General features: G+C 37.3%; 1 protein-coding gene across 1 annotated transcript in view; it reads right to left on the bottom strand.

Annotated features, from left to right (window-relative positions):
• The window catches only part of LOC126334598 (sialin-like), a 109,493-nt gene that overhangs the window by 20,405 nt on the left and 75,985 nt on the right, over positions 1 to 13,103 (bottom strand). The window contains exon 8 of the mRNA XM_049996991.1: positions 5,714 to 5,869. Within this exon, the coding sequence (XP_049852948.1) occupies positions 5,714 to 5,869 (156 nt within the window). The remainder of the gene's footprint in view (positions 1 to 5,713; positions 5,870 to 13,103) is intronic.

Raw genomic sequence — 13,103 nt, 5'->3', positions numbered from 1 at the left:
TCACTGGCCACCTAATTCTACTGTGACAATTCTAGCAGCTAGTTCGACAGCCCAACTGCAATTGACATATCTTAGACCATGTAGCTACAAACACCCCAGACCTTACCAATGGTGTCATTATATAGACAGGGATTAGTGATCATGATGTCATCATAGCAACTGTGGTTACAAAAGTTAATAAATCAGACACAAAGGTTAGGAGAGTGGTTCTACTAGAAAGAGGATTTATTTCCAATATAACGTACATAGAGGAATTATGGCCAAAGTTTAAACAGATTGAAAATCATGCTCTGGAGAAGTATGTAGCCAGTAAGTAGATAAAGGATGAAAAAGACCTACTGTGATTTAACAACAAAATTTGGAAAATGAGTAGGAAGCAAAGGCAGTGCACCCTTGGTCAAAAAGAGAACATGCAAATAAAGGCAGGCTAATGTTAGAAGAGATTCTTGCATCTGTAAAAAGGCCCCTGCACAAAGCATACAACAATTACAACTGTTCACAAAAGTTCTGTCTGAGAGCCCAAGAAAATTTGGTCCTATGACAAACTGCTAAGAGGTTTCCAACCAGTCACTCATTGACCGGTCTGGTGTGGCAGTTGAAGATATCAGAATGAAAGCTGAAGTTTTAAATTTCATGTTTATGAAATTGCTCACACAGGAGAATCATAGAAAAATACCAGTCTTTGACCGTTGCATACAGTACCATATGGACAACATAGTAGTAACCATCCCTGGTGTAGAGAAACAACTGAGAGTGTTGAAAACAAGTAAGTCACAAGGCATGGATGGAATCCCAGTTCGGTTTTCCAAAGAGTATTCTACAGCACTGGCCACTTAGCTTGCATTTATCATGAATATCTCAACTAGCACAAAGTCCCAAGCACCTAGGAAAAAGTTCAGGTGACTCCTGTATATAAGAAGTATAAAAGAACAGCCCCAAAAAATTACAGACCAATATTTTTAACATTGGCTTGCTGCAGAATACTTGAAAATAGTCTCAGTTCAAATGTGTTAAATTTTCTCCAGGACAGATATGCTTGTGTCCATAAACAAGCACTTCTTTAGAAACCACTACTTGTGTGAAATTCAGCTTACCTTTTTATCCTGTGAACTACAGATGAACAGCTACAGGCAGATTTGACACTCCTAGATTTCCAAAAAGCATTTGACATGGTACCCCACTGCAGGCTGTTAACGAAGGCAGAAGTATATGGAATAGGTTCCAAGATATGTGAGTGGTTCAAAGACTTCTTGAGTAATAGAACCGAGTTCATCACCCTCAATGATCAGTGCTCATCAGAGACAAGCGTATTGTCAAGAGTCCTCCAAGGAACTGGGATAGGGCTGCTGTCGCAGGTTCGAATCCTGTCTCGGGCATGGATGTCTGTGATGTCCTTAGGTTAGTTAGGTTTAAGTAGTTCTAAGTTCTAGGGGACTGATGACCTGAGAAGTTAAGTCCCATAGTGCTCAGAGCCATTTGAACCATTTTTGAATCTGTTGTTGTTTGCTAATAATGTTATGGTGTATGGAAAGGTGTTGAAGTTGAGTGACTGTAGGAGGATACAAGATGACTTACACAAATTTACTGATTAATGTGCTGAATGACAACTAGTTCTAAATGTAGAAAAATGTAAGATAATATGAGTGAGTAGAAAAACAAATGCATAATTTTCAGATACATATTACTAGTGTCCTGCTTGACACATCATATTGTTTAAATATCTGGATGTAATACAGCAAAGTGATGTGAAATGGAATGAGCATGTGAAGATTGTGGTAGGGAAGGCAAATGGTTGACTTTGATTCATTGGGATAATTTTGGAAAGGTTTGGTTCATTTGTGAAGGAGAGCACATTAGGACTGACTTGTAGGCGATCTGTACAAGATTGTATTAAAGGAAAACATACAAGCAATTCAGATATGGGCTGCTAGATTTGTTATCAGTAGTTTCAAACAACACACAAGTATTGCTTTGGGAGCTTATACAGGAATCACTGGAGGGAAGGGGCATTCTTTTCAAAGAACACTATTGTGAAAATTTAGAGAGCTGGCATTTGAAGCTGACTGCAGAAGAATTCTACTGCCACCAACATACATTTTGTCTAAAGGAGATTAAGATACAAGACAAGGAATTAGGCCTGATATGAAGGCACATAGACAGTTGTTTCTTCCTCCACAAGAGGAATAGGAAAGGAAATGAGTAAGAGCGGCAAGGGGACCCTCCACCATGCGCCATATGGTCCATTGCAGAGTATGTATGCAGATGTAGATAGCTTGATCAACAATCATGGACACACTCAATACATTAAAATAAATGTTAACACAATAATGTATAATTTCCTACTCAAAAAACTATTTTCCTATCACTTGCAGATAACTCTTTAATATATAAAGTAGAATGCAATCAGTGAAATAATATTTTAATATGTGTAGTAAATATCAGCAAACCCATAACACTTGATAATCTCCTGGGGAAAAAACTTTCAGTACAACCCATTCCAACCTCTCTATTGCAGTGTGTGTTTCTTGTGTTGTGTCTTCTCCCTTTTCATATAGCAATCTGATTTGAATAACCAATGCAGTTCTGTGTTGTTGGTCGCTAATGAGTCATTTTAACACTGAAAAATGTTTTCAATTAAGTAAAATTGCCAAATCTGAATGTTCCTACTTAGAGAAACTGCAGTCTGTAATATCTGCAGCCTATAACACCCTACATCTACTTTTTCCTTAGAAATGTAAACAATTTAATAAATGTGTAATACCTGTTATCAGTTATGAGCATATCTCTTTGTGTGTATAATATCTTTCCTCAGACTGTTTTCTTGCCTATGAAATGAGCAACTTTGTTTTGAGAAATACAGTTAAATAAATGTTACTGGTTTTCAGACTGGCTTCCAGATTTTGTATGGAGTGCCTAAAGTATAACTCCCAGTCATAATAACAACTCCTGAGTACCTCAAGAACGAAATACTGTTATTTCACTGGATTATGGACAGGCTTGAGAAGACTCTAATTGCTTGCCTTCTATATGGAAAGTCATCTAAGAAATTCAGTTGAAGAGCCAGAAATTGCATATACCTTTCTCTATATAAGTAGTATTGTCTCTTCAGATAATATAATATGCCACGACTCTGGCAACAGAATACAAAAAGTTTCCAAATTCTAACATGTAGTATATTATATTGAGATAATATATATATTGAGATAATAGAGTTTTGCATGTACAAAATGTTTATTTATAATTATACTGAGGTATGGTTTGGAGGCAATAGTAATAACTAAAACAGAAAAGAGTTGTCCATAGCCAACTAAATGTTGATACCTAGAAAAGTCAACACTAGTTAAAATAAAAAAATGAAGATCTCTGGCAACATGTAGTTCAGGACGAAGTATGCTGAAGGCCTATGAAGTAAAACAATTACAGTAGTATCACCATGTAAAGAAAGTAGCCTGTCCCAAACTTTCATTCTGGGAAGATACAATGATGAACACCTCATAATGTGTTGGAGATGCAAATCTTTAAGGGCATAAAAAATAGAGGCATGAGCTGGTGTCAAATACATGAACTAGACAACATGAGCTGGAACAGTGCTAAGGCACTGAACTCACATAAGGCAGAATCGAAATAAGTGTCCAAGGAATAGAAAGGCAATTGGAATGAGTCAACAAAGGAAAGTGCACTGGGCCTCATGGTATACCAATTCAATTCTACACAGAGTACACGAAAGAACTTGCCCCCCTTCTAACAGCCGTGTACCGCAAGTCTATAGAGGAATGAGAGGTTCCAAATGATTGGAAAAGAGCACAGGTAGTCCCACTCTTCAAGAATGGTCGTCGAGCAGATGCGCAAAACTATAGACCTATATCTCTGACATTGATCTGTTGTAGAATTTTAGAACATGTTTTTTGCTCGAGTATCACGTCGTTTTTGGAAACCAAGAATCTACTCTGTAGGAATCAACATGGATTCCGGAAACAGCGATCGTGTGAGACCCAACTCGCTTTATTTGTTCATGAGACCCAGAAAATATTAGATACAGGCTCCCAGGTAGATACTATTTTTCTTGACTTCCAGAAGGCATTCGATACAGTTCCGCACTGTCGCCTGATAAAGAAAGTAAGAGCCTACGGAATATCAGACCAGCTGTGTGGCTGGATTGAAGAGTTTTTAGCAAACAAAACACAGCTTGTTGTTATCAATGGAGAGACGTCTACAGACGTTAAAGTAACCTCTGGCGTGCCACAGGGGAGTGTTATGAGACCATTGCTTTTCACAATATATATAAATGACCTAGTAGATAGTGTCGGAAGTTCCATGCGGCTTTTCGCGGATGATGCTGTAGTATACAGAGAAGTTGCAGCATTAGAAAATTGTAGCGAAATGCAGGAAGATCTGCAGTGGATAGGCACTTGGTGCAGGGAGTGGCAACTGACCCTTAACATAGACAAATGTAATGTATTGCGAATACATAGAAAGAAGGATCCTTTATTGTATGATTATATGATAGCGTAACAAATACTGGTAGCAGTTACTTCTGTAAAATATGTGGGAGTATGGGTACAGAACGATTTGAAGTGGAATGATCATATAAAATTAATTGTTGGTAAGGCGGGTACCAGGTTGAGATTCATTGGGAGAGTCCTTAGAAAATGTAGTCCATCAACAAAGGAGGTGGCTTACAAAACACTCGCTCGACCTATACTTGAGTATTGCTCATTAGTGTGGGATCCATACCAGATCGGGTTGATGGAGGAGATAGAGAAGATCCAAAGAAGAGCGGCGCGTTTCGTCACAGGGTTATTTGGTAACCGTGATAGCATTACGGAGATGTTTAACAAACTCAAGTGGCAGACTCTGCAAGAGAGGTGCTCTGCATCGCGGTGTAGCTTGCTTGCCAGGTTTCGAGAGGGTGAGTTTCTGGATGAGTTATCAAATATTTTGCTTCCCCCTACTTATACCTCCCGAGGAGATTACGAATGTAAAATTAGAGAGATTGGAGCACGCACGGAGGCTTTCAGACAGTCATTCTTCCTGCGAACCATACGCGACTGGAACAGGAAAGGGAGGTAGTGACAGTGGCACATAAAGTGTCCTCCGCCACACACCGTTGGGTGGCTTGCGGAGTATAAATGTAGATGTAGATGTAGAATAGTGGTTTTAATTATCATCCAGTCACCCGGAAAAAAAAATTCCATAGCTTCCGTAAGTACCAAAAGCTAAATGTTATGATGGTTCCTATGAAAAGGCCACAGATGATTTCCTTCCATATCCTTATTTAGTGTGAACTTGTACTCTGTCCCTAATGAACAAATAATCCGTGGAGTGTAGAATCCCATTTTTTCTTCCATTTGTATAAGAACTATAAGTATTAATCAAAGAAGCAGGATGGAGGAGGCTCATAGAGAACCACACATGGCCTGCTGGAACAGAGTAATGATGTGATAGTGTGAATTGTACCTGTGTGACTTCTAGACATCAAAGTCATGAAAAAGCAGGCAACTTAGAATGAATCGTCTATCGTAAAATTCTAAAGCACTGAGTGACAAACAAATATACTGGTTTCTGACACTTGAGTTAGGCACTGTTGCTAAAAGTGATGTAGATTAGTCATTGAGAACTCACTAGCATGGCAGATATGTGTTCGCTATGTAGTGTCTATTGATAAGTCTTAAGGTGGTGCGACGTTTACTGTATGAATTGTTATATTACTTACTTGCATAGTTGGGAGATAGGTCAACATAGGTAGCAAGTGGTCCAGAACTTTGTCCACCACTAAAGCCTGTGGCAGCTGCAATGCAAATAACTGCAGCAATTGCATTACATCCACAAAATGCCAGGGCCAGCATCATAATTCCCTGGCAAGCACAGGCTGAAACAAGGACACATAATTTTGGCAACATTTAGTAGCAACTGAGGCTTAAAAAATACAAAATGTTTGGAAATGTTGTACTTCATGTTTTGTTAGTAAAATTGTATCTTCTAATATTCGTAACAGTTTCCAAATAACAAGAGTTCAAAACTAGCCACTAATAAAAATGTTATTGACAACTCTGATCGAAACCTTACTTAATAAATTACAAACATATTGAGTTGTTGATCCTGATACCAACACAATATTGGAATTACTTACATCTTTCATTATTGTACCATAAACTTTTCGTTAGCAGAATTACCAGGAAAGGAAAACGAGAAAAACTCAAAATACAAAATTAAATATTATGCTCTGACAAAACAAAAACTATTCCTATTTCATTCTTTAATATGTAATTTGAATGGCATCATTAAAAGTACTATATCATTTAAGTCTGTTTAGCATTTAACTTTAGATTGTTATCTATGACATAAAATGTTTTTACATAAATATCTGTCAAATAACATAATATTTGAAATAATATAAACTGGCATATCATGTTGCTATTTGGAAATGTCTTACTCTTTTCTTCACTTTCTTGTCTGTCTAACAGAAAGCTGATCAACACATTCTGGAGTTTACAGAAACAAAGTTTACATTTCACTTTGTTTCTCATATCACTTTTTCTTCAGCATCACAGCAAAGGAGATATATGATTTATAACAAAGCTGAACATATCTACTTCCATTTTTATACAGTCAGTGTTTATAGTATAATAAACTGAAATAGGGTGATGAACAGAGATAATAAAAGAATGCAGAAAAAAACTCATGGATGTAAATTTGATTGATGAATGTCACACAATTACACCTTAATTTCATGATAGCATCTGATGAGGGGTAATGTTGGGTAAATACAGATATTGTCCAAATTAAGTTTGCTTGTTTATTTGAGTCTTGTTAAAGTGATTGAATCTACTGACTGTTGTGTACTAACAAGAAGGATTAGGCAGAAGCAATATACTGACAGAGAATATTTTTGTAAGATGTTTGTAAAATACCGACTGTGTATCAAAAATAAGATTATAAACGGATAGATTGAGACAAAACATTTTTTGTTATTCTAGTGCACATGAAAACAAATGAAGAGAGAATGCATCTGAGATACTGCAGACTTCCTTGAACAAAAAGAAGAGTTTTATTTTGTGTCAGTAATGCCACAATGGAAGCATGGTGAGCTGCATCAAACCAGTATTCAGACTGAAGACCTTAACAACAATAATATCCTAATGGCAACAGTGACTGTTTTGGCCAAGAATCCATTACTGTTGAGGTGGAAGGAATCTCTTACAAATATGTTTATGTCTCACAAATAAAGAAGAATTATGAATATAGCTGAGAGGCTACTGATGAGAAGTAGGGTTCAATCTAGTCTCATGCAGCGATTTCTCCATTAAGGAAATGCCTAAGAGCCTGCAGCTCTATATGTGTTGGAATAATAAGTATGCTTGTTGTGTGGTTGACTTCAGTTACCAACTATGCAAGGGCATAGCTCACATATAAATATCATTCTAGTTAAATATCATTCCTGGGTAATTTTGGAAGTGTTTTTGTAAATTTTTTGGCATACGTTCACCTTTCATTAAGCAGTTAACAAATCAATGCAATATCTGCTTACTGCACATCAAACAGTTCCACCACAACAAGCAAACAATGGCACAAGTGGTCCAAGTTGGCTCTCTTTCAGTGTGGCTGAAGGAAGTATGTAGGAATGAAAGTGGCAAATTATAGTGAAAAGGTATTTACAACTAAGTTAAAAAATTGTAAATTTATGGACATCAGAAAAATAAATTGCTGTGACAAAATGGGTAAACAGCACCATTTTTTAAATTTACAGATGGTTGTCAGTAGAGATCATTTTCCTTCAAAAGCAGTTAGCTTTGAAAAAAGACACAAAATACTTAGAAGACTTAGCAAATGCTGACATCATGGGCAGGAACTTAGGGACAATTGTAATTAATGTACAAATAAAACCACCACAAGTTTCATATTACTTGATTTAGTGACTAGTTTTGCTATTCAGACATGGGCATCTTAAGATATTTATTGACATGGCAACACATTAAAGGTTTAAAGCACTAATCAACACACTTTGTATGTGCTTATCTAATATGTAGCCACAACAGCACAAAATATTAGACGATGTTCATATCTGATAAGAACAAATCAGTAAATCAAATTACATCTACATCTACAGCTACATTTGCACTCTGCAAGCCACCAAACAGTCATTTTACATGCCACTGCCATTACCTCCCTTTCCTGTTCCAATTGCGTATGGTTCGTGGGAAGAACTACTCCCGGAAAGCCTTCATGCATACTCGAATCTTTCTAATTTTACATTCATGATTTCCTTGGGAGGTATAAGTAGGGGGAAGCAATATATTCGATACCTCATCCAGAAACGCACCCTCTTGAAACCTGGACAGCAAGCTACACCGTGATGCAGAGCGCCTCTCTTACAGAGTCTGCCACTTGAGTCTGCTAAACATCTCCGTAATGCTATCACACTTACTAAATAACCCTGTGACGAAACATGGCACTCTTCTTTGGATCTTCTCTGTCTCCTCTGTCTACCTGACCTTATATGGATCCCACACTGATGAGCAATACTCAAGTACAGGTTGAACGAGTGTTTTGTAAGCCACCTACTTTGTTGATGGACTACATTTTCTAAGGACTCTCCCAATGAATCTCAACCTGGCACCTGCCTTACCAACAATTAATTTTATATGATCATTCCACTTCAAATCGTTCTGTACCCATACTCCCAGATATTATACAGAAGTAACTGCTACCAGTGTTTGTTCCACTATCGTATAATCATACAATAAAGGATCCTTCTTTCTATGTATTCACAATACTTTACATTTGTCTATGTTAAGGGTCAGTTGCCACTCCCTGCACCAAGTGCCTATCCACTGCAGAGCTTCCTGCATTTTGCTACAATTTTCTAATGCTGCAACTTCTCTGTATACTACAGCATCATCTGTGAAAAGCCGCACGGAACTTCCGACACTATCTATTAGGTTTTGTGAAAAGCAATGGTCCCATAACACTCCCCTGTGGCATGCCAGAGGTTACTTTAATGTCTGTAGACGTCTCTCCATTGAGAACAACATGCTGTGTTCTGTTTGCTAAAAACTCTTTAATGCAGCCACTCATGGTCTGATATTCTTTAGGCTCTTACTTTGTTTGTCAGGTGACAGTGCAGAACTGTATTGAACACCTTCCAAAAGTCAAGGAAAATGGCATCTACCTGGGAGCCTGTACTAATATTTTCTGGGTCTCATGAACAAATAAAGCGAGTTGGGTCTCACACGATCGCTGTTTCCAGAATCCATGTTGATTCCTACATAGTAGATTCTGGGTTTACAGAAATGCATGATATGCGAGCAAAAAACATGTTCTAAAATTCTACAACAGATCAATGTCAGAGATATAGGCCTAGAGTTTTGCACATCTGCTTGACGACCCTTCTTGAAGACTGGGACTACCTGTGCTGTTTTCCAATCATTTGGAACCTTCCTCGACTCTAGAGACTTGTGGTACACAGCTGTTAGAAGGGGGGCAAGTTCCTTCGTGTACTCTGTGTAGAATCGAATTGGTACCCCGTCAGGTCCAGTGGACTTTCCTCTGTCGAGTGATTTCTGCTGCTTTTCTATTCCTTGAACACTTATTTCAATGTCAGCCATTTTTTCGTTCGTGCGATGATTTAGAGAAGTCTTCCTGTGTGAAACAGCTTTGGAAAAAGGTGTTTAGTATTTCAGCTTTACGCATGTTATCCTCTGTTTCAATGCCATTATCATTCTGTAGTGTCTGGATATGCTGTTTCGATCCACTTACTTATTTAATGTAAGACCAGAACTTCCTAGGATTTTCTGTCAAGTCAGTACATAGAATTTTACTTTAGAATTCACTGAACGCTTCACGCATAGCCCTCCTTATGCTAACTTTGACATCGTTTAGCTTCTGTTTGTCTGAAAGGTTTTGGCAGTGTTTAAATTTGCAGTGAAGCTCTCTTTGCTTTCGCAGTAGTTCCCTAACCTTGTTGTTGAACCACGGTGGGGCTTTCCCATCCCTCACAGTTTTACTCAGTACGTACCAGTCTAAAACACATTTTATGATTGCCTTGAACTTTTTCCAGAAACACTCAACATTGTCAGTGTCAGAACAGAAATTTTTATTTTGATCTGTTAGGTAGTCTGAAATCTGCCTCATTACTCTTGCTAAACAGATAAACCTTCATCCCTTTTTTATATTCCTATTTACTTCCATATTCAGGGATGCTGCAACGGCCTTATGATCACTGATTCCCTGTTCTGCGCTTACAGAGTCGAAAAGTTTGGATCTGTTTGTTATAAGTAGGTCCAAGATGTTATCTTGAGTCGGTTCTCTGTTTATTTGTTAAAGGTAATTTTCAGATAGTGCACTCAGCATAATGTCACTCAATGCTCTGTCCCTACCACCCGTCCTAAACATCTGAGTGTCCCAGTCTATATCTGGTAAATTGAAATCTCCATCTAAGACTATAACATGCTGAGGAAATTAATGTGAAATGTATTCCAGATTTTCTCTCAGTTGTTCTGCCCCTAATGCTGCTGAGTTGGGAGGTCGGTAAAAGGAGCCAATTATTAACCTAGCTCGGTTGTTGAGTGTAACCTCCACCCATAATAATTCACGGGAACTATCCACTTCTATTTCACTACAGGATAAACTACTACTAACATATGATCTGTGGCAGTTTTATTCATATATTAATATTTAGAGGAAATAAGAAATTGAAAAGTCAAGGGATTAAGGAAAAGATGGATCAACTAGCACCTAAGATAGTGACTCATATAATGGAATATGAAAATATGTAGCAATGAAAGAAATATATAGGAGTAAATGTGAGAAGTTATGAAAACAAACTCTGTGCAAAACAAAGTCAGACCAACATTTTGTATAATGACCTAACACAGAAATAAAACTGATGTGGTTGACTGGAGGCAATGGATTTCAGTTCAAGAAGACATGGAGAAATTATTTACCAAATTATACTGCAGAATCTATCGGCATGATGACTCAAAGATAAAAATAAATCCTGAGCTGTGAATTAGAGAGAAGTCAGAGGAAAACAGTCATGAACAAAGTAACTGATAAGACTGTGCTTGTGGATGTAGAAGTAGTTTGGTGTTCTACTACTCTGAATCTAATTACAACATTTGGTAAGGAAATACTGGTTGTTGTCAGGAGGTTACTGCAACTAAAGTACAGAGGAGATAATGTAGGAACATGATGTTAGACAGGTAATAAATAATGATAATTATTCCATGGAATATGGCACAGTAAAGCCATTGATGTACAGCATGATGCAGACAATTAAAATTAACTTGAATCAGTGGGTATTGATAATCTCACATTTGGTCACTTGAGAAGAGTTTTACTTGTGGTTAGATTACTTGTGGCCTGTCTGGTCAGTTGTTGGTCTAGTAGAAAGCAATCAGTGTCAAACATTATGGTAGGTAGAGCACTCTTGTAGTTTCTACAGTATATTTGGGCATTTGTATAAAAAAATTTTAAAAAACCTAACGCCCTTATGACAGTATATTTCTATGCACCTTGATGTGAACTCATTGATCAATGAGTTCACATCAAGATACATGGAAATGTACATTGTCATAAGGGCAATGGAAGCAACAAAGACAGCCAAGGTGAGCAGCATAAGCAAAGACACTCTGATTGGTTGGAGCAATATGTCTATCTACATCTACAGGGATACTCTGCAAATCACACTTAAGTAACTGGCAGAGGGTTCATCTAACCACTTTCACAATAGATTCTCTATTATTCCAATCTTGAAGAGCATAAGGAAAAAACTAACACCTTTATATTTAGCTCTGAGTTATTGTATTTTATTATGATGTTTGCTTCTCTCTATGTAGGTTGGTATCAACAAAATATTTTTGCATTCGGAGGAGAAAATCTGTGATTGAAACTTCATGAGAAGCTTCTGCTGCAGCAAAAAACAACTTTGTTTTAAAGATGTCCACTCCAATTCCTGTATCATGTCAGTGATACTCTCTCCACTCTTTCACGATAATACAAAACATGGTATTCTTCTTTGAACTTTCTTGATACACTCTGATAATCCTATCTGGATCCTACACCACACAGCAGTACTCAAAAGAGGATGGACAAGTATAGTGTAGGCAGCTTCTTTAGTAGATCTGTTGCATCTTCTAAGTGTTCTGCCAATAAATAACAGTCTTTGGTTCACCTTCCCCACAACATTTTCTGTGTTCTTTTGTTGATTGTAATTGCAATTCCTAGGTATTTAGTTGAATTTACGGCCTTTAAATTTGACTGATTTATCATGGTACTGAAGTTTAATGTATTCCTTTCAGCACTCATATGGATGACCACACACTTTTCATTATTTAGGGTCAATTGCCAATTTTTGCACAATACAGGTATCTTTTCTAAATCATTTGGCAATTTCTTTTGATCTTCTGATGACTTTACTTGATGACAAATGACAGCATCATCTGCAAACAATGTAAGACAGCTGCTCAGATTATCTCCCAAATCATTTATATTGATAAGGAACAGCAGAGGGCTTACAACACAACCTTGGAGAATTCCAGAAATCATTTCTGTTTTAGTTGATGACTTTCCATCAATTACTAAGGACTGTGACCTCCCTGACAGGAAATCATGAATCCAATCACATAACTGAGATGATATTCCATACGCATGCAATCTGATTACAAGCCGCTTGTGAGGTACAGTGTCAAAAACCTTGTGGACATCTAGAAATACGGACTCAATAGCGCTCAACACTGTGTGAGTAAAGAGTTAGTTGTGTTTTCCAAGAATGATGTTTTCTGCATCTATGTTGACTATGTGCAAATAGATCATTTTCTTTGGGGTAATTCATAATGTTTGACACAATATATGTTCCACAATTCTGCTGTATATCAACATTAATGATATGGACCTGTAATTTAGTGGATTACCTCAACCACCTTTCTTGAATACTGGTGTGACCTGTGCAACTATCCAGTCTTTTGGTGTGGATCTTTCATCAAGCAAGTGGTTGTATATATTTGTTATGTATGGAACTACATGGCATATACAAGTTTCCTATTTCAGTTCTGTATAACTAATATTTTACTTCCAGATGAAAGAAAAGCATTTTCTTTATTTGG

The sequence above is a fragment of the Schistocerca gregaria genome, chromosome 2 (assembly GCF_023897955.1).
Source record: "Schistocerca gregaria isolate iqSchGreg1 chromosome 2, iqSchGreg1.2, whole genome shotgun sequence".
NCBI lineage: Eukaryota > Metazoa > Arthropoda > Insecta > Orthoptera > Acrididae > Schistocerca > Schistocerca gregaria.
This window is presented reverse-complemented; position numbering and strand designations above follow the sequence as displayed.